Source organism: Electrophorus electricus, chromosome 4, assembly GCF_041902795.1.
Source record: "Electrophorus electricus isolate QZ-2024a chromosome 4, ASM4190279v1, whole genome shotgun sequence".
NCBI lineage: Eukaryota > Metazoa > Chordata > Actinopteri > Gymnotiformes > Gymnotidae > Electrophorus > Electrophorus electricus.
The window spans coordinates 27,907,179-27,929,407 of NC_137500.1; the positions used below are offsets into that span (position 1 = coordinate 27,907,179).

The 22,229-nt window shown below is 46.4% G+C and overlaps 1 protein-coding gene across 1 annotated transcript; it reads right to left on the reverse strand.

The window, feature by feature from the left end:
* Positions 1 to 699: 699 nt before the first annotated feature.
* On the reverse strand, positions 700 to 21,854 carry atp10b (ATPase phospholipid transporting 10B). The gene is made up of 21 exons (XM_027027841.3): positions 21,379 to 21,854; positions 15,984 to 16,188; positions 14,814 to 14,899; positions 12,726 to 12,829; positions 12,153 to 12,284; positions 11,693 to 11,820; positions 10,366 to 10,618; positions 9,998 to 10,206; positions 8,228 to 8,398; positions 6,793 to 7,351; positions 6,589 to 6,695; positions 6,282 to 6,408; positions 6,004 to 6,188; positions 4,847 to 5,102; positions 4,604 to 4,680; positions 4,253 to 4,378; positions 3,818 to 4,018; positions 3,444 to 3,524; positions 3,243 to 3,347; positions 2,439 to 2,626; positions 700 to 2,252 (listed from the first exon to the last, which is right to left on the reverse strand). Exons 1-21 carry the CDS (start codon positions 21,771 to 21,773, stop codon positions 1,919 to 1,921), a joined length of 4,029 nt encoding a protein of 1,342 aa, XP_026883642.2. The 5' UTR covers positions 21,774 to 21,854; the 3' UTR covers positions 700 to 1,918.
* Between the last annotated feature and the right edge of the window lie 375 nt (positions 21,855 to 22,229).

Genomic DNA, 22,229 nt, shown 5'->3' on the forward strand with positions numbered 1-22,229 from the left:
TAATGTAAAGACAGAGCTGAAGTATTATGTTTGAAGTATTTTTATGGATAGTTCTCAGTCATGTCACTGAGGTGCTGTATGCAGTATCAACAGTAATAGCAGAAGTCCTGAGAATATTATCATCTCTGTAATATTAACCCAATGGTGGCAAAGCTGTTTTGTGTGGTTCCTTCATAAGGTCCCTTGGTTGAAGAGTCTCTTCATTAATCTTAGGAGACTGTCAGATGTTTCAGAAGGCTACATTCATTCACTGATTTCTGTTCAAACGCTGAACCTAGACTAGACTAGACTAGACTACTGATCCAGACAGCCAGCACACACTAATTTCCACTGAGCAGAGTTAAGAACAGAGGTGGACATTCCAGGTTCAGAAGGAAAAAACATCTCACCAGGATTTTACTCAAGACTCCTGGATTTTGTAATTAGCACAATCCTGCAGGTAGAATTAGGGGAATCAACACAATCCAGGAAACTCGAGCAAAATCCTGCTGGGGAGTTTTTCCTTCTGAACCTGGAATGTCCACCTCTGGTTAAGATAAATAAAGGTCTTTTATGGATATAAATTGAAAATTAATAATTCTATATTTAATAGTTATACTAATATGTGACACCATATTTACACAACATGCTGCGTGGTTATTTACACTTTATGTGGAATGTATTAGTAATAAAATATCTAAAAACTTTGAGAACAATCATTTAATTAATGTTAATGTTAACTCCCAAATAACATAAAACACTAAAACATAAAAATGCATACTGTACTTCTGAAATTAAAATCATCAACCATTTTGTTCTTCAAATTCCACCTTACGTCTATGTGTTTGCAATTCAAGAATTCAACACAAGATGGCAGAAGTGGCCCATGAAAAATGACTGACATCATTACATAAAAATGCTACAATCTCACAGAACCACATCAGCACTAGAGCCATTTTACTGCTAGCTTCAGATTCTGTGGACATTTACGTGAGAGTCTGAGGGAAGAGTGAGATGTTCCTTTGGTCTGGCTATGAAAACAGTATCACTGCTGACTGCTTCCAGAGTGAAACGCCAGAGAGACATCAGAGATACAATTAAGTAGTCAGATGTGTATGTATATGTTTGTGTGTGTGTCCTGATTTTACATCATCTGGTTATTCAAGTGCACACATACACACACACACACACACACACACACACACACACACACACACACACACACACACACACACACACAGCCTATTAAACATAATAACAAAGCCAGACATGTCCTCCAGTCTTCCTGCAATGCGCGTGTTTCTGTCTCTCAGCATCAAGCCCAACGTGCTCTAAACATGGATACATGAACTGAAAATATCGGGATATTATGTAATGTCTGCAAACCTCAATTATTTTGTGAGCAGCTTGAAGCGTCTGAATACAAATGTGTTCTGGAAGTAGGTTTCTCCCAGAGACACCAGTGCCACCAGCTCTCCCAGCCTGGGGAGGCAGCTCATTTCTGAGGGTTTGCTAAGAAACTGGGAGATGTATCGATCAGCCAGTGGGAACCGCAGCCTGAATCCTCAGTGAACCTCCACCCCTGGGTCAGCCTTCTACGTTCTGGGAGGCTCGTTACCGAGGAGATGGGGGGAAGCATGTTCAGGAGAGGGAAACATTGTGCTTTGACTCCCCTCGGATTTCCCATCTGCCTGGACAAGAAGCAGTAGGCACCATCAACACACCAGTAAGGGTTCTTTGCTTAAATGTTGCCCACAAGCACCTTTCCAGCTTCTCCCATACATGGTGTCCCGTTAGCATGGAAACATACGAATCAGTTTGGTGTCTGTTTGACACTAATGCACAACAATGTTCTTTTAAACATTCAGTCTCTCGAGACTTCAAGCCGGAATTCAGAGAAAGCCACCCCCCCCCCCACCCCCCCATCACTGGCACACATCTACAGAGCAGCACTGTTGAGGCCCTGATTTGGGGCCAGTTTGGGGTTGAGGCTCTGGACCAGTGAGGGACTGGGGTCCTGTACTGGGGTCAGGCTGGGGCTCTGGGCCAGTGCGGGACTGGGGTCCTGTACTAGGGTCAAGCTGGGGCTCTGGGCTGTGCTGTAGCGTTGGGCAGTAGAAGAGGACAGGCTGGGGTAGGAGGCACACAAGTCCTTGAGTTTCTTCCATTCTTGCAGCCACAGGTCCCGGTGGTGGGGGGGCATGTTGTCTATCTGCCTTGCCCGGAGGTGATCAGAAGGGACGAGTGTTCCTCTGAGGGCATGAAGTGTGTACCTGGAAGAAGAAAAGAGATCCCATGAAAAACAGGGAATGCACATGCTGGAAAGCAGTTTCACCAGGAAACCAGTTCACAAACATCCAGATGAATTCAGTTTATATATATATAAAATTTATATCATCATGATTATCGTATGATTCAGCTGTCACAGTAAATATAGTGAACATAATGTATGAAATTACCTTGGCAATAGGGCCACAACAGTGGTCAAAATACAGACAAGGTAGAACATGGGGTCTGACATTTGCTCCTGCATGGTCCAGTAGGGGTCAGAGGGGGGGTTGCAGCTGACGCACATGGCACAGAACGCCAGCGTGACGACGAAGTAAACTACAACACTGCCCACCATAATCACCCAGTGTACCACCGTCTGATACCAGCCAAAAACAAACATGAAATCGTCAAGACCACTGGTGCCTCATTACCAAAAATCAGCAGATAGGAAATGTCTGGCATGGCTGACAATACTAGTAAAGCAGTGGCTTTGAGCCCAAGTCAGCACCCCCTACTGGTGGTTCCAAGTCACATTCCTCTTCTGCTACAATGCCATTTCAGTTAAGGCTATTCCACTGCCCCTGTTGCAGTACTATCTCTGTTCCATCACATTTAATTAAACCCATCAGCCAGATTAGATCAAGGGTCTGCCTCTCCTGTCCCGACTCTAGCACAGTTTGGTGGTTTCCCTACTCATCACACCTGCTAAACCTGGCAGTGAGCTGATGGGTTGACGCAGGTGTTCTTAAGTAGAGAAAATCACCACACTGTGTAGGACTCCAGGCCTTCAGGACCAGAGATTCACACCCTAGAATTAGATGTAAGTGAGCCAGAGAGTTGTGAAAGTTCAAAACAGTGGCAGCCTGAAAAGTTTGAGAAGCACAGCTTAATCAATATGGCAGGTTCAGTGAAGGAAAAAGGGACTTATTTGTGTCTTCATTCCACACTTACTATAACTAAAGTCGATCTTTCTTCAAACAAGAACTACTCACCCAGCTCTTGATCTCGATAGCCAGATGAAAGATTATGGTGAACAGAGATGCTGTGTTCATGGGAGTTCCCAAAGTGAAGATGTCAATGTCAGAACCTTTGTATGTCTGGAAAACGTACAAGAGAGAACCAGGGAACAAACTATCAGGGAAAGCAAGAATGTAAATATGAAGAATGGGAAAGAATTTATTTAATGTTCTTACCCAGTAAGGGACAAAGAAGCAAACCAGACTCTGATAAAATGCATCTGCAATCGCAATCCAAAACGTTGAACGTCGGTACCCCTGAAAACAAAACAAACAGCTCAGGAATGGTCACATAGCACAAACACCTCAGAAACCGTCACCGTCATTATTCTGTTAACACAATCTCAACAAGTCATGCCACAAATCATATACTTGGCAGACAACAATGGCACCAGCGTACATTATTCAGCGTAGTGCAGTCCCATTGGAAAGTTCCAACAGGGAAACTACACTTAGCTACATGTTAAGGTAACAGGAAGGTTTCATCCACGTCCTGCAGCTCAGAGCCCAGAGTGGGGCGGTAATGGAGGCATGACCGCGCAGACACTCACCCCTTCATGCTGACCCCTCCTGTAGAGCTCGGGGAGCTGAAGGAGCACAGCTGCAGACACCTCCCGGTCCATAATACCAAACATTATGGGTGGTGCGGAGGTGAAAAATAGGTTGAAGAAGATCATGAACCAGTAGTCGATCATGGCCGTGCCGGAGAAACCACAGAAGAACTGGTACCAGAACAGGAGGTTGACATAGGCCTGGTGGGAGAAGAACGAGTCAGACTGGTGGAATGGGTACCAGGTGAGGCTTACGCAACTCTGACTGTGACCATCACGGACATACTGCAAGTTCTGACAATATCGCTATCATATCATTAACGCAGCAACCATTCAAATTGAATAAATAACAAATAACATAAATAGTGAATATTATATGAATGATGGACTATGAATAGTGTCCTGCAAGCACATTGCTGTTACTGAGATAGTTACCACATTCTTGTAGAAGAAATAGATGATCATGTTTGCCAGTCGATTGTAACACCAGTGACCATGAACCAGGAGGAGCTTCTTTAGGTGTTTGAATCGAGATATTGCAAAGTCGCTGGCCATAACGGCCTTATGTCACACACACACACACACACACACACACACACACACACACACACACACACACACACACACACACACAGCAATATTATTTCATATCATTCCACAATGGATGAATGAATTGTTCTATACATTGTGAGTCATTTGATCTGGTTAATGCATCATTAGAAATCCCATACAGCGAAAAGTTGTAAACACACACACACACACACACACACACATACACACACACACCTGCATCCCTTCCTGCCCAGAAATGCCCACTCCGACATCTGCTGCTTGGATCATGTTCACATCATTGGCACCGTCACCTGGACATGGAGAACATAGGCGCTCTCAGTATTTAGACTGAAGTTAACAGTTCCACACCCCCACACCTACACATGCCGACACAGAACTGTCAGTATGTGAGCACACACGACTCGGTTCACTGTGACCCTAAAAGGGGATGAATGTCAGATGCCCCTTGTGCGTTACCTATGGCAAGGGTCATGACCCCCAGCTTGCTGCGTAGGAGTGTGACGACCCTGCTCTTCTGCAGGGGTGTTGTTCTGCAGCACAGAATGGCTCTGCAGTGCGTGCACAGCTGCACAAACCCCTCCTGGAGGTCACTGTCCAGGAGCAGGCCCAGGGTGCGTCCGTCAATCACCAGCCCCACGCTGACCTTGGCCTCCTGGGTATCATACAGCGGCAGCTGTGCCAGGGTTCCACTCAGCATGTTCTTGCAAACCTCCTGAGAGACACAGACAGGTTTACAGACAGGTTTACCGACAAGTTTACTGACAGGTTTACGTTACAGCTGTTGTCTCATAATGACAGCAGGACACTTAGTTTGGAAAAGTGTTTGGAATCATATCTGTATTAAAAATGGTCGTCTGTAACCTCTAGTATGATAAGAATGCAGATAATAAATGCTATAATATACTTTATTACTATATAATACATATTTTAAATAATTTACAATGCATGTATTAGGCATAGTATTTAATATATTTTGGATAAAATATTAAACATTTTATGATAATGTATATATTTAAATATATGTGAATAGGATTCTTGAGAAACCTCAGGTAATATTTTTAAAATCTTTTGTGTGTTTATAGTTATTGGCCACTAATCAACCATCGTTTGTCTTTTGGTTCTAAAGGTGGCATCTCGCTACCCGAGGCCAGAGGAGTCGTCTAGGCAGGGCCTGGGCGGTCGCGGGGCATGTCTAAACTGCCCGCTGCCTCCTGCCCTCCTTAGCGCTGGAGAAAACTGGATTACAGTGAATTCCCCGACATCCGTGAACAGACTCACGCCCGGCACTGCCAGGCCTGGAGACAGAGGCTCACGTGACAGAGAAGCAGCACGTGTGTCAAATCTCTGTGTCGGACTAGCAAAGGGGAGGGAGTGAGCACACGCCGATGATCAGTGCTGACATGCGCCTGCTCCGTTTCAGCTAAAGATGACCCTGCTCTGCGCTCGCGACTTCAGCCAAGGACTCTCCGCTGGAGCTGCGGACCCCGACCGGCAGCACGTGCCTAACGCGATTTCACTATCTGACTAACGCGTTATTTTTGAGCGGCCTGACCCTGAGCCTAGGGTCAGTCAAAGGCATGGAGGAGTTGTGGGAAGGAGAGTTGGATTTGCACCGTGTTTTCCGTGTTGAAGGTAAACACCAGGTCTTGCTGGTCCAGAAGTTTGCAGGAGTAGGCAATGTTGACAGCTGTCTCTAGTTTGTCTCCGGTCAGCACACACACTTGGATGCCTGCTTCCCTCAGGGCCTGGATAGTTTCTGGAACATTCTCTTGAAGGCGGTCCTCTATACCAGTGGCCCCTATAGGTACATGTATTTCACATGTCTATCATTCAGAAACAGTCATGTCTAACTTCATACTTTACGAGGTGTTAGGCGTTTTGGTTGGTTTACCGAGCAACGTTAGGTTAGTCTCCATGTCTGCTGCCGTCTTCCTCACCAGCTCGTCCTTCCTGTCTATTGCTGCCATGGCTCCCTGTCTCAACACTAACCAGTCGTAATAGTTCTTCTCACTCACAACCTTAAAGAATAAAGGAGAGAGTGACAGAGGTGGAGAAAGAGAGAGAGAGAAATGGGTGAGAGAGGGTGGAAGAAAGAATGAGCCACAAAAAACAAAGGTAGAGAGAAAGAACGTCTCACTCAAACATCCTGAAAGTCTCAGCATAACATGAATAAAAACGGAGACAACGAACTCCTGTACCTTTCTAGTAAAACACAAGGTCCGTAAGCCATCGTTAGCGTACATGTCGAGGTGCTTCTGGGTCTTATTAGCAATCACTCTGCTCTCACTCTTCATCTGTGATCTGTCTGGGTAAATGAAAACAAGTCAGCTGTGAAAAACGTGCTTGTGTGTGGCTTCCTTGTGCCCTCGCCGTATCAGACAGCTGCGAGAATCAGTTTCTACCTTCAAAGGAGTTCTGCAGTCTCTCCATGATGCCTGAGTCAGCGCCCTTGGTGTACAGGATAATCTCTTTGGTGTGAGGATGACGCACAATTATGGACATCCTGCTGCGCACCGAGTCAAAGGTCAAGACATCCAGCACCTCGTAGGTCAGCGTGGTGCCGCTGGGCAGGCGGACACTCACGTGGGAGGGGGTGCGTTCCAGCAGGGTGAAGCCGTAAGCTTTGGCTGCATGCACCAGAGCCGCCTCGTCTGGGCTCTGGGCCTCGTAGTGCACTTCCTTCGGCCCTGCCAAACTACTTGCTGTCCATGTCTGCCTCCTTCTAGTGTGGCCCTTGCAGGGAGTACCCTGGACCTCATCTTCGCTGACCACAGAGCTGGAGGACGTGGGAATGTCATAGAGGGTGCTCTGGACTGGATCCTCGGAGAGGGAGTGCCTCCTGCAGCTGACACTCTTTAAGCAGGAACTGAGTTGCCGTAGACAAGGGAACTGAGCAAAAAGGCCCTCCATACACTCCGGGAGCAGACCCCTGGAGCGCGAGGAGTTATGAGGTCCTCTGACCTAAACGTTAAAGTCACATTTAGATAATGACATTGATAGAGAATGGGATGATTCTTAAGTCTGGCTTCACTGATATTGCTTAAAGTAACATATTTTATTTTCATAGTGCATTTAAGATGAGAATCCATTAATAATTACCTGAAAACCTTTTTTTAAAACCTATTAAATGTTTAAGTTAGTGTTGCTGAAATATGAGGGTGTGTACAGTGGTAATCTGTTCTCTTCCCACCCCACAGTGAGACACAGTAACTCTCCAGTTCTGATGGACCCTGGATTACGCAGTCATGCCCTGCTGCTAATTTAATTCATTAGGGGAGGCCCAAATTACGCTTGGAATGGCTCACATTACAGGTCTGAGGCCAAAAGGAATTTGCAGTCTGCACAAAGTGCTTTGGTTCAGGGCCCCAGGAGCAATTTAGGAAATTAGCTTTGACCAGCTACGAGAGCAACTCAACTTCATATGGACCTCCTTTTAGGGATGTACCATTTAAGAGTCAGCGAGGAGGTGATGTAGGCGAGGCTACTGGGTTAAGAAGAGACAGTTCTCATTTTGTAGAGCCAGTGGTCTCCCGGAGCTCTTGCACTAATGTTAAATAACCTGATGATTGCCTGTGCTACTGAGGTGTTCATTAAACACACAGCAGTAACATTAAGAATGCCATGGAGCGTCTGGGATTTAGACCCAAGTGCCTCATGTGCGGGAGGGGCCACTGGCATCTTCTGCTGTTTGTGTTATTATTTTTGGCATAATGTGCTGTTTTGGGTTTTTTTGCACCATGACTCAGCTTGCCAGGACATAGCCCCGCCCCCTCGGAGTGGCAGCATAACTCCACCCATCACTGTAGAAGTGAGGTCAGCTTGACTTCATGCTCTTACCCTCTGTCTCTGGGCTGTTTCCGTTGAAACCACCACCGTGTTGCAGATGGCCAAGGCCAGGAAGAACTCCAGGTGGGTGGCACCCTGGAGACCCCAGTGGCCAGCCACCCCCCTCCGCTCCACTTCCTTGACCGACCAGAGCAGGTTCTGGTCTGGGATGACCTCCCTTTCCTGTTCATGCAAACAACAGCCAACGGTCAGACATGGCATTCAGTCATGGCGTTCAGTCATGGCCAAAACGCGATAACACCATGTCATTCTCTCCCCCCGGGGTGAAGGTATTGCACGACAGAGACACAGAGAGTTGCAGAGGGACGGGATGGGGTAAGCTGTGGGAGCGAAACAGGCTGTGAGATAGCAGTAGGCCATGTTTAATGCACCACAGCATGCCCGTATGTCGGCGAGCAGACACGGAGGGTTTCCACGCCAGCTCCACGCCGTTCTGCACTCACAGCAAGCTGGCTGGCCATCTGCAGGCCCGGCTGCCAGAGAGCGTGCTCTGGCCCAGCTCACGTCTCCTCCGTGCACTCGCAGGGAAAAGGCTCCATCATGCTACCTTAGCCCACGCAATCCCCATCTCAGCACACCTTCCAATGAGGTCCGGAAACACCGCCACTTACTACAAATCCTCACTACTGGGGCCTGTCACTAAATCTGGGGAAAGAAAGATTGCTTTATCGATTTAGTAGCCAGAAATGAGTCACTGGGGAAGGATATGACCACCAAATAGACACCAAAGTGTTACTGTTTTTACTCATCATTCTAAAAATATTTAGTGGGGCATGGAGACATTTTGTGTTTGTTTGAAATGAAAACAAACACAACGTACTTTTTTATCAATAAATAAAATACCAAACATGCATTAATCTTGTGATCTGGATACATTTTGAGATACGATACAATACGATACGATGATAGAGATTAGCTGTTAATGCTACTAGACATGTTTAACAAACAAACAAATAAATAAATAAGAATATTTACAAAAAAGAAACAGAAAAGCTAAACCGGAAGTATTGAAATAAGCATGCAAGTATTAGACAGAGCATGCTATATCATCCTAGGCAATAAGAGTGACAACACAGCGGAAATAATCTTTTAGTGAATGTTGAAGTGTTGAAGTAATTTACGTCAGGACAGTCTTGCTCCCTTTACAACTACCCCATCTCTCATCATGCTTGATGTATGGATGACAGTGCCCCTCTCTCCTCTGGGCATTTGCCAGGATATCTACACCATATGAATATAGTGCATACAGTGCATACAGTGCACACAGTGTATATGGTGCATACAGTGCATGCAGTACATATGGTGCATATGGTACATTTGGTGCATATGGTGCATACGGGGCATTTGCTGCATACAGTACATATGGTGCATACTGTGCATATGGTGCATATGGTGTAACGGTGCATATGGTGCATACGTTGCATATGGTGTATACAGTGCATATGGTGCATACGGTACTTATGGTGCATATGGTGCATTTGCTGCATACATTAATATGGTGCATACGGTGCATATGGTGCATATGGTGCTTATGGTGCATACGGTACGTATGGTGCATGTGGTGCATATGGTGCATTTAGTGCATATAGTACATATGGTGCATAGAGTGCATTTGGTCCATATGGTGCATACAATATATAAATAATTGCAATATGCAATCTTGCCCATCTCATGCAGCCATAAATTGGATAAGCAAGGAAACAGACTGTTGCCAGATCAGTGCTGTGATGCAACCCCAGCACAAGGGCTATAGCATCTCACCAGGGGGCTGCTGAAGGCGAGACTGGGGATTCCTGCTGTGGAGTCCCTGTGGCGGTGTCTGTCCATGGGCAGGGCGCTGGAGCGCACATGGCCCCCCACTTCCAGGTCGTGGGCCTCCTCCAGAGAGAACAGTGGTGGCCGTGTGTTCTGCTGGTAAAGTACATGCTCCTCCACGTCTGCGTCTCCAGCTAGGATGGCCAGCCGCACAGCTGTGAAGCCCGGGGGAGAGTGCTGTTATTGGAGCCAGCGAGCATGGTACACAGTGATATGCATGCCACACCGAAGTGGGAGGCACGGGAGAATATTATCTCTCCCCACTGTGGTGTCCTGATGGGACCAGAGCTGTCCGACCCACTTCCCGGACTCACCATTCTCCGTGTGCGGGTACTCCGTGCCCATTATCGTGCAGCGGCGAAACACCATCTTGTTCTCGGTCAATGTTCCTGTCTTGTCCGAGAAGACGTACTGGATCTGGCCCAGGTCCTCGGTGATGTTGAGGGCACGACACTGCATGCGCATGTCCTTCTCCTTGTCGTACAGGTCTATGTCCTGGGTGATGAAAAACACCTGGCCCATCTTCACCAGCTCGATGGACAAGTAGAGCGAAATGGGGATAATCACCTGGACAGGATGCAGGGGACATGTGAGAATGCGGAAACGCAGTCCTGACAGCTGATCGCCTTAAACATGAGGACATGTCTGCAGTTCTTTTGTCCATGCTCACTAGTCTTGTCACTGTCGGCATCGTACCTAGAGGGGTATTCATATCAGGATCCACATTTTTCCCTGGCAGATTCTTTACAGGTGTCCCACAAGGCTTACTGCTTGGCTCTGCTTCTTTCTCCATTTTTTCTTTTTTCTGTCCATTTTCTTGCCCACTGTCTAAGAGAGGTAATATCCTCACATGGCATCTTCTGCCACTGGCACACTGATGACACTCAACTCGTCCTCTCCTTCCCTCCCTCAGATACTAACGTCTCGAGCGGGATCTGGAGCGGGATCTCAGCATGCCTGGATGACATCTCGTCATAGATGGCAGTCCGTCAACGCTGAACCTGGAAAGACTGAGCTGTTCTTTTTACGGGTGTGCCTGCCCACACCATGAGCTAGTAATCTCTTTTAAGAATTTCCTGATCTTGCCATCCGAGAATACACAGAACCTGGGTGAGGACGCGCAATTGCTTGTCCGGTCCCTTGTCATATCATGACTGGACCACTGCAACTCATTCTTGGCAGGTCTCCTTGTACATGTCACTAGGCCCCATGATGCATTAGCACAACTTGCATTCAGTCCACACGTTCTCACACATCATTCCACGTCTGCACTCCTGTAGTTGCCTGCATCAGATTTAAAACCCCAAAATGGACGACCCCTGTCCTGCCTGAAAACACTGGTTTCACACTGCAGTGTCTCTGCCTTCATGCTTTAAGTACCATTTGGCCACTCCCTTCTACCCTTCATGCCTCAGAACGCCTTTCTGCACCAGCTCCCAGGTGCTGGAATGGAACTGCACTGCTGGTCTTTACAGTGAAGCTCCTCACTGTCCGCAAAAGTAACCTGAAGACCGACCTCTTCAAAAAGGACTTTTTTGTGATTTATGTTATGTGGGTCAAATTACCCCTACAGATCCTGAGTGAGGCTCAACACCTGAACTGACAGCGCTGTGTTACAGGTACACCTAACATGACCTGTACCTGCAGTAGTATTATCATGGTCAGGAACCTGTAGACTCCTGCCACCACGGAAGGAGTTTCATTCCCATCACTGTCTGGGATAAAGTAGATTGGGACACTGGAGAAAGTCTTCAACCAAATAACATGACCTGAAAAAAGAGAGAGAGAGAGAGAGAGAGAGAGAGAGAGAGAGAGAGAGAGAGAGAGAGAGAATGAGAGTGAGTGAGTGAGTGATCTGTTTCCTTCTTAAGGGAGTGTGTGTAGTTATTCTAAGTATATATCTTGTCTTCTCTGAGTCAGACCTTACAGTACAAGACTTAATAACCTTTTCTGCAAGGTCATAAAAACACTTCCTCAGCCGTGGGACCATTTTTCATGCAGTAATACATTCACTGGCATCTTGATCCCATGTTTCTTTATATAAAGGTCAGCCACACCCTCTGCGTGTGTGTCAGCAGGACACCCCCCCCCCCTCACTCACCCACGGCTCCGATGAGGCACATGCAGAAGAGAAGAAACACACAGCACAACACTTCCTTGTTCATCTTGCTCTCCACTCTGCTGCGTTTGTATCGCGGCCTGTTGTTGTTCAGCATGGACTTTGTATCATGACCTGCAATCAAAAAGTTGTCATTGAAAAGAAAGAAAAAATAGAAAACTGGCAAAGACCACACACACACACACACACACACACACACACACACACACACAACACACTATAATGCACCTAATCTTACAGTTTGTTATATAATGGGACAGTTGCTGAAATCTTATTAGAAATAATTTTTAGTTGCAGTAGTGTACATGTGTATATAAAATACATGAATACATGTGCAATACTTTAATAAAGAAGTTGATTTTCATTGGTTGAGTATGACAAGCTTTTTGCATTGTCACTGAGAGAGTGAGTGATCTGTTTCCTTCTTAAGGGAGTGTGTGTAGTTATTCTAAGTATATATCCTGTCCTTCCCTATTTCTAATACCAGTGAAAGTATCCAGGAAGCAGAGGAGGAAGTGAGGTAGTGAGGCGCTCCGTGCACTGAAATAGCCGTACCTGCATACACGACTATTCCTGAGGCCGCCGCCGTGTTCCTGACAGTGCAGCCACGCAACAGCAGGCTCTCAATGCCAAAACCAATCTTTATTTGGTCTTTCTCCCTGTTATAATAGCACACACACACAGACACGCACACACACACACACACAGCTCAGTATCAGAGCACTTCTGGTACCATGCCAGTGCACTTAGGTTTGCAGGTCTCTCTCACTCTGTATGCACTTTCTTTATGGTTTCTTTCACTCAGCTTCTATCATTTTTTTAGGAAACATAAACTTCACATCCTGACACCATTGTAGCACCAGGAGGATTCTTTGTGTTTCAGGAGGGAGGGGAGGGGGGGGGGGTGTGTACACTCCTATAAATAGACCCCGGTGTTGCAGCTGACTGGGGCATGCCGTGTTAAAGCGCTGACCCTTTTACCGAGCAGACCTGTGGAAGTCCTGCTGTGTACACTGTGATGGGGTCCAATATGTGCTCACAACCCACTTCTTAGCAACAGCTAAAGTTAGAAACATTTAAGCCACGAGCAGACCAGAATATCTCTAAGAAAGGTGACAGCACCACAAACGCCACCAGAGCTAAAACTCCAGGTGCCTGGCAGACCACTACCATGCATTCCTTGGAGACCGAACACCCCTGCAGGGACTCGGATCCCAGAGTGTGATGAAACAGGTCTAGTGCATCACCGGGTCACAGTTTCACTTCTGACATCCGTAAGAAGCACTGTGAGAGGAAGGCACCCGGTATCATCATGGAAGCAACACACCCCAGCCAAGCCCTCTTCACTATGCTGCCATCTGGCAAACGGAACCAGAGCGTGCAGTCCAGTACAGGAGCGTGCGGTCCAGTACCAGTGTGCGGTCTAGTACAGGAGCGTGCGGTCCAGTACTAGCGTGCGGTCCAATACAGGAGCGTGCGGTCCAATACAGGAGCGTGCGGTCCAGTGCAGGAACGTGCGGTCCAATACCAGGGTGCGGTCCAGTACAGGAGCATGCGGTCCAGTACAGGAGCATGTGGTCCAGTACCAGCATGCAGTCCAGTACAGGAGCATGTGGTCCAGTACCAGTGTGCAGTCCAGTACAGGAGCGTGCGGTCCAGTACAGGAGCATGTGGTCCAGTACCAGCGTGCGGTCCAGTACCAGCTGCCTAAAGGAAACGTTTCTCATCCCACCTCCCTCACAGACATCCGTCCCCCAGCCGCTGCACTGTAACTCTCACTACCTTCACATTCCCAATACTGGATTTCTCTCTTTATTCATTTTCATATTTTGCATTTTAACATGCCATTTACACTGTTCATCATGGATCCTTTAAGGTCATTGAAGGTCTCAGCATTGTGTTCAGTATTTGCAGTTGAACATGTCTCAGTGTTATTTGTGTTAGGTTTGTTCTGTTCTGAGCTCTTGTAAGCTCACCTGGTACAGCAAGGATAGTGTTAGTGTCACCAAAACTTTGGGTAGGATTCCCAAGAGAACACATAAACTGTCATAGTGATAAATATGTAAGTTGTTAGTTGATTATTTTGTGATTATTTTATTTTGATTTAAATTGATCAAATTTCTTGTCGGTTCCTTTTGTGCTGGTCCTCATGGTTATTGTTATTGTCAGTTATTCACCTCCAGCATAAAGAAAGCACAAAGGTCAGAGTCAGAGTGTATCTCAGAGTCAGGGTGTATCTCAGAATCAGAGTGAGGGTGTATCTCAGAGTCAGAGTGAGGGTGTATCTCAGAGTCAGAGTCAGGGGGTATCTCAGAGTCAGAGTCAGCTGGTATCTCAGAGTCAGAGTGTATCTCAGATAGTTCACACACAGTGGAGCTAAATCTTTTGTCCTAGCCTCTTTCACACCCTGGAGTTCCTGGACATCTCTGAACCTCCCTGGACGTGTTCTAGTGGCTTGTGCACCAGGATTTTAAGCACTGGTAACATGTTCCTTTGTCAGGGAACAGAGAGGTGTAGTTGGGAAAACACAGACTGGTCATTTCTCGTTCATTGGTATGGATCAGGCAAATTGAGAGAGGAAGTAGAAGGTCAATGTAGTTGATCATGCGTGAAATTGAGCAGAGAGGGTTCTGGGATACTCACAAAAATCCTTTAAAATGGTTGAGGTTGTTGTTGGGCTTCTCACAAATGACAGTGGCATTGAAGCTCAGAGGATCAAATGGAGATTTCTGGAAAACACAATCATCACATTTGGTTTCACATACATAGTTTTATATTAAGATTCAGATATTTGACTACAGACCAGGAGACTTTCAGATCACTCTGTAATATCTTGCAGCATAAAACAATACGAGAGAAAGAGATTCAAGCAGAGAGAGAGAGAGAGAGAGAAAGAGATTCAAGCAGAGAGAGAGAGAGAAAGAGAGAGAGAGAGAGAAAGAGATTCAAGCAGAGAGAGAGAGAGAAAGAGAGAGAGAGAGAGAGAGAGAGAGAGAGAGAGAGAGAGAGAGAGAGAGAGAGAGAGAGCATGACGGTACCGATTTCTCTCAAAGCCATGTCACCTAACCAGTAACACTTGTATGTTCAAAGGCCAGTAACTTCACAGGCAGTGTTTGGTGTGTTATTGATATGGGCTGTATGCATGGTATGTAAACCAGCAGCAGTGTGTCACAGTTACGCTGCTCCTCAGGTCCTGGTCTGTCCAGGGGCCATGTGTGTGTTGGCATTAACAGGCAGCGATATGCCAGCATCTCACAGAGCAACTCTGCCTTCTCATGCCATGGACAAGAAACTGTCCTGAATCCTATAAACATGGCATTCTCATTGCTAACGGCTAGACACTGGGACATAACCAGGATATAAGCAAACATTAAACATCCAAAGTAAAAATATATAGTCCAAATGTTCTAAGTTGTTTTAGTGAGCAATGCCAACCACTGGTTACACTAACAGTAGTAAAACATTGCACAATGTTATAAATCTCAATATCTGACATGAGTCATGTTTTAATGTTAATCCTACTTCAATGCTACAATTAGGCTAAACATACGTATGAATACCGAAGATTAAAAACACAATTACTTTAAAGTAATTAAACCAGATATTTTACAAATCTATTCTGTTGGAAATATGTCATGTTCCATTTCATTAAGCCATTTCAGCCTAAAATGTGAACTCAGCATTAGCTATAGAAATAAAAGTACATTAGAGTAAAATTAACTATGTGACTGGTTTTGACCAAATCCTTCTATGGACCTCCTCTGCTGAAAAGACTAAAAGGAGCTGGCGTCCCTGTGGGGGTCTAACACTCACCACGGCACAGAAGCTGGACACAACCCTCCTCTGCTTGAGGTTGGTCTCGCCGTCCAGATTGGCTGTCTCCATGTGGCACACTCCGTTAGGGTCGGACGCGTGCAGGAGCAGGATGTCGGCAGGGATGATGTCATTGGCCAGCACTTGCACAAAATCCCCCACCTGGATATCCTTCCATCTCCGCTCCACAAATCCATGCTGGCTCCTGGGGTGAGACAGACAGGCACTCAGCGAGCCAACTGGAGTCCCGCACTGCACCAACCTGGCCTGGCGCGTCCTGGAGCTCTGCCGTTTGGAAGCACTCGGAAAGTCTGCGTAGGACAAATGATCATTAGGAGCCTTTGACTGAACCACATTTCGCCTTTGGTCTAATACTGTGTGATTTCATTCTGCTTTCTGCACTAATGAGAAGAAAAATCTTTGATTTACTTAATTATCTTGAGTTGTTTACACGTGCAGTTTATGCTGATGAATCTTTATTGCATAACACATTTGGAGCCAATCGTGGAACTCCTAGTATAAAAGGACTGCTGTTTTCTGGTGTCAAACTCAGCACAATTAGTGATCCAGATCTGAGCTGCTACATGCCAGGACATGAGCGCAGAGCCCAGGAGAGTTGACCTTCAACTACAAGGACCACGCACGGTGAGTGGCAGGCAGAGGCTGAGGAGAAACGGGGAAAGCATCGGTCACGTGGCCCAACATGCAGGACGGGACGGGGAACATTCTTCTGCTTGACACCGCTGTGCCTCATCATGCAAGCCACTCCTATAAGACAAAGACCTGCTAGGAAAATGGCTGTGTTATACTTAGCAGACCTGTCAGTGTACATTATGACTCCTCTCACAAGCCAACCCGCAGGCTATGTAAAAAAAAGTCTCCATGCTGACCTATTAGAGGAACTATTTAAAAACACAGACCAGTTCTCGACACAACCTGACTCATGAACTTAACTGGACAATTACCGTCATGGTAGGAATTTGTTTTTAGGTTACTCCAGTCTACTTAAGCTTAGCCAGATCTAAACAGAATCATGTCTTGTAGTATGAAAGATTGACATTTTTTTGATTGGTCACTCAAACCATAGCACATGCAGTTCTCTGTTTTCAGCTATTTCAATTTTTGAATAGACAGTTTAGACAGTTTATGTCAGGTGATGAAATGGCTGGCAAAACACAAATGACTAAAATACTCATTTTCAAATGAGCTGATTTGTGTGAATTTCAGACCGAGTTGCTTTTTTTTAGAAAAAAACATCTGTATTTGACAAGGCTGGCCACTGTGACCCCAGACCCTACTGAACTGCTGGGTGTGTTTTGGGAGCGCTGACATTACAGTTCATCTGTAGTTTTTTTGTTTTTTTTCGTGTTTCTTAACAGGATTTGAAGGCTTTTGTGACAGAACCAGCAGCGACTGGTTTTCGGAGCCAGTATTTGTGGTATTTTCAGAGTTGACATGAATGAACACCTGGATGTGTTTTGGTTTCAATCATCTATCAGGCCATCAGAAGTGATGAACACTTGAATGTGGCTCCTAAAACCTGCACGGACATTCCCCATGTAAGAGAGGAAAAGTGGCAGGTGTACTGCATCCAATAAAAAAATCAAAGTCAACTATTAGGAGAAATGTTGAATTTAATTACCATAATAATTAATTTCCTTAAGGTTATTTATTTGCATGGGTCCCTTAACCAAATTTAATTAGTTCAATTAAATGTCACTTAGCCTGGTGTTGGTGGAAAAGTAAACATAACGATAACAATAATTAAAAATGACTGCTGACCACAAAGCAACCCCTGCCTGGACCACACTGGCACCGCGCATTAATAACACCACGATGTTGTGCCACTATCAGAGCCTACACACCTCAGTTCAGCACACAGATAGCAGTCAACTGTTGGAAAGAATTGACAGTCTATATTTTAGTATCAGTGTTCTAACTGTGTGTGTGTGTGGCTACACAACCACACCTGTGATAATAGTTCCTTCCAAAATCAGATGAGTGTTTGCACTTTGTGATAAGCTAGTCATGTATTTCTGGCAGTCACCTATCTGAGTTTGTGCCTAAGTGTGGCCCCTGAGTCCCTGATCCTGGATGTCTCTGAGAGACACAGTGTCCCTGGTCCTGGATGAGAGACACAGTGTCCATGTCTGGTCGTTTGTGCACTCCACATCTACGCAAATCTCTCTCGCCTCCTCACCACTGAGCCAGGACCAGGGACCCTGTGTCTCTTAGAGACATCCAGGACCAGGGACCCTGTGTCTCTTAGAGACATCCAGGATCAGGGACCCTGTGTCTCTTAGAGACATCCAGGATCAGGGACTCACGGGCCACACTTAGGCACAAACTCAGATAGACAACTGCCAGAAATACACGACTAGCTTATCACAAAGTGCAAACACTCATCTAATTTTAGAAGGAATTCTTACTGCAGTTGTGGTTGTGTATGTGAGCACACACACACCACTTAACTAAACTTAGCCAGTGACCTGATTAAGTTTTTTGCTTGTGCAAATGGAATAAAAAAATATGTAATTCTATCCTGTTATAATCCTGTTAGATTATGTTAAACTATCTGAACTGCATTGAAATGTAGACTAGTGTAGCACAGCATAATCAAGGGTGTCAGAATTCACTGAGAATTCACACGTCTGCCTGTCGTGTAACGTAGCACACATGCACAGAGCATGGCTCCTGCCGTGTGTCACTGCATTCCAGCAGGGTTAACAGATAACAGCTATGCTGAATATTTGAGTGAAATATATATTATTAACAAAAGAACAGGGTGGAGCTGCAGCCAGAGTGACAAGCGCACAATGCTCAGCCTTCATCATCATCATCATCATCATCATCATCATCACACTGATCTTTGCGAGAGCCTACTGTGGAGGACATCGAGGAAGAAGGGAGGGAGACTGCCAGGGAAAGGAAGCTGGAAGATAGTGTGACTAAATTTCAATCTATATAATTACAGTGTGTAATATCCGTGATGTAATATGGTGCGACCACAAGAAAGCTTGCTGTCATGTATTCTATCACAGGGCCAGACCTGGGGACCCTGTGTTTCTCAGAGACATCCAGGACCAGGGACCCTGTGTCTCTCAGAGGCATCCAGGACCAGGGACCCTGTGTCTCTCAGAGGCATCCAGGACCAGGGACCCTGTGTCTCTCAGAGACATCCAGGACCAGGGACCCTGTGTCTCTCAGAGGCATCCAGGACCAGGGACCCTGTGTCTCTCAGAGGCATCCAGGACCAGGGACCCTGTGTCTCTCAGAGGCATCCAGGACCAGGGACCCTGTGTCTCTCAGAGGCATCCAGGACCAGGGACCCTGTGTCTCTCAGAGACATCCAGGACCAGGGACCCTGTGTCTCTCAGAGACATCCAGGACCAGGGACCCTGTGTCTCTCAGAGGCATCCAGGACCAGGGACCCTGTGCACTCTAATTCTGGATTTTGCTTGTTGTAACATGAGCCAAAATAGGCACACTAATAGCAGGACGAACCTACAGCACAGAATGGAGAGGAGAGGTGAGGAGAGGAGAGGGGAGGAGAGGTGAGGTGAGATGGGGTGAAGTGAGGAGAGGAGAGTGGAGGGGAGTGGAGGGGAGGAGGCCGAGGCTGGCAGTGGGAGTCTCTCAGCTGGAAGTAGGACATGGTGAAATGTGTATGGTTCGATATCAGTGCTGAACTGTAGTGAGCAGAAGGGGCGGGGAGTGGTGTGTGGAGTGTGTGTGGAGTGTGTGTGGAGTGTGTTTGGAGTGGTGTGTGGACGAGGCTCCATCTCCTGCGGCATGATGCTGGCGTGTAATGAGCCATGTGTCTTGTGAAACATATCCAGCTTAGCTGCCAGAGCAGAGGCTTGTTTTGCTTTCACCTCTGATTCAATGCGTGAACAGTGTACTGAATTATGGAGACAGATGCATTAAACAGAAATAAACATTTGGCTTCAATATCAAATTAGTAAAAAAGTATTATTGATAATGTTTTCTAGAAAACTCGTCGGATGGCTGTGAAATGAATGCAGTGGCCACTGCAGCTGTTACAGGGCCCACGGTCAGAGAGGAGAAGCGCATGCATATGTGATCTTCAAAACAACAACAACAACAACAACAACAACAACAACAACAACAACAACCATTTCTTCTACAAATGTGTGAACTTTTTTAAAAGTCCTCATAAACCTGTTTGGTGTTAGTTTGCAAAAATGAAAACTGCACTGAACCTGAAACAATTTGGGATCACAAAAAAAAAGAAAAGAAAAGTGATATTTGTAAAGCGTCCTTGAGTTTGAGAGAGGTGCTATATAAATGCAACTAATAATAATAATAATAATAATATTTGTATATTGTACATGTACAAAATTATTTGTACATATATTGTACCTGTACTAAAGTATTTGTACGTGTATTGTACCTGTACTAAAGTCTCAAACATGGCGTGAGTCTCTATGTTCCAATAGAGGCCATCAGTTCAAATCCAGTCAAGCCTTGTTTCTCTCTCATCACTGGGGGTTCATTTATTGATCTGTATAACTGAGTGGTAATAAATAAACATTTCTCTTGACAAATGTGTGAACGTTTTTAAAGTCCTCCCTGGGCATCATGTCAGACCAGGACAGCAGTGTCTGGCTCTGTCCTGTGTCCCAGCTGGTGTCCCCGCACTCACACTCCAGATACATGACATGGATGCCAGGCAGCCAGGATATTTCAAAGTAAAAACATCACAGGATATACCTGACAAACTTTTCTCTCTCTCTCTCTATTTATTCTGTGTTGAATTGTTCATTTTTTCAGCATCTATTCAGTCGTTCTAAAATAGATCTAAGCGCGGTTCTCTCTGCTTAGCCTCTGATCAGGGTTTTACCAAAATGCTCACAGCAGCTGCAAGACGTTGTTGTGCAGCTCTTCAAAAGAGGACAAATCTCCCACACAAATTTGATTTCTAGGTCAAAAATTCCCATGGGGTTTTGAAACACACAAAGTGACTGACACACACATGCACACACACACTCACACACACACACGCACACAAACACACACACACATACACACACACACACACACACACACACACACACGCACGCACACACACACACGTACCCACACAGGGTGAATGTAGGGGAGGAGAATGAGAGACAGAGAGGCATTAAGATATATTAAGTGGTTTCAAGAACCACTACACATACAGGTTATTAATAGCCTGTGTAAATTTGGCAACGAAGTGCCCCTTGCAGTGAAGACCCACTGATTCAAATTGCCCTCGGAAAGCAAACAGAGAGTGTGCCGTGCACCTCGGAACCTCTCCTACAGTAAACCAACATCGCTGCAGACGGAGATGAAAACCACCAGTGGTCACAACCAGCCGTGCTGGCCTGCAGGGGGCAGTGCTGCTTACCTGCTGTAGACCAGGCAGGGCGTGCCGTTGAGCTCCCGGTCACTCTGGTAGCGTCTGAAATCTTCCCAGGCATCCTTGATGGCGGTGAGGGTCAGGATGACGCAAATGGGAATCAGAGCTACTTGAGGCTGGAAGGCGTTCACCTCCGGGATGAAGTTGAGGGCGGCTATGCCCACAAAGTAGATGTTGGCCAGACGGCGGAACTGTTCGCAAAGGTTTATGGGAAGGAAAGACCACAGGGTGTACTTGTTGGTCTTGACAGCGTTCCCTGCGTAGCGGCGGTTGGGCTGGTTTCTGGGCCTCTGGTCCTCGTAGGGCAGGTTGGACACCACTGTCCTCGTGGGTTCATCAGCGCCATGGCAACGGGCGGTGGGGATGGGGGTGATCCAGGACATGACGTTTCAGAAGGATCCGTGCGTACCTGTGTGCGTCTGCCACGCCGTCATGACCAGTGTACATCTGACGCCGGCCCTGGAACTCAGGGCTTTATTTCACCTGCACCAACAATCTCCACCCCTCCACCTGCACACCAACCAAGGGAAAAACGATAGTGACAGACAGACAGAGCAAGGAAGAGAGAGAGAGGAAGAAAGAGAGCCTCTTTGAGCACACCTGTCAAACTCCCCTGACTGCCTAGCGCGCACTCAGGAGACAAACACGCAGGTGGGAGAGTGAATACCAGAGCTTGCAAACTCAGAAGAGCTCCAAGCAAAGGAGCACACATGCACACACACACACATGCACACACACGCACACACACACACACACACACACACCTGCTGCTGTGGCATGGACCAGGCCCAGATCAGAACCATCACCTTTTTACTAAAGGACCATAGACCAGCCCAGCC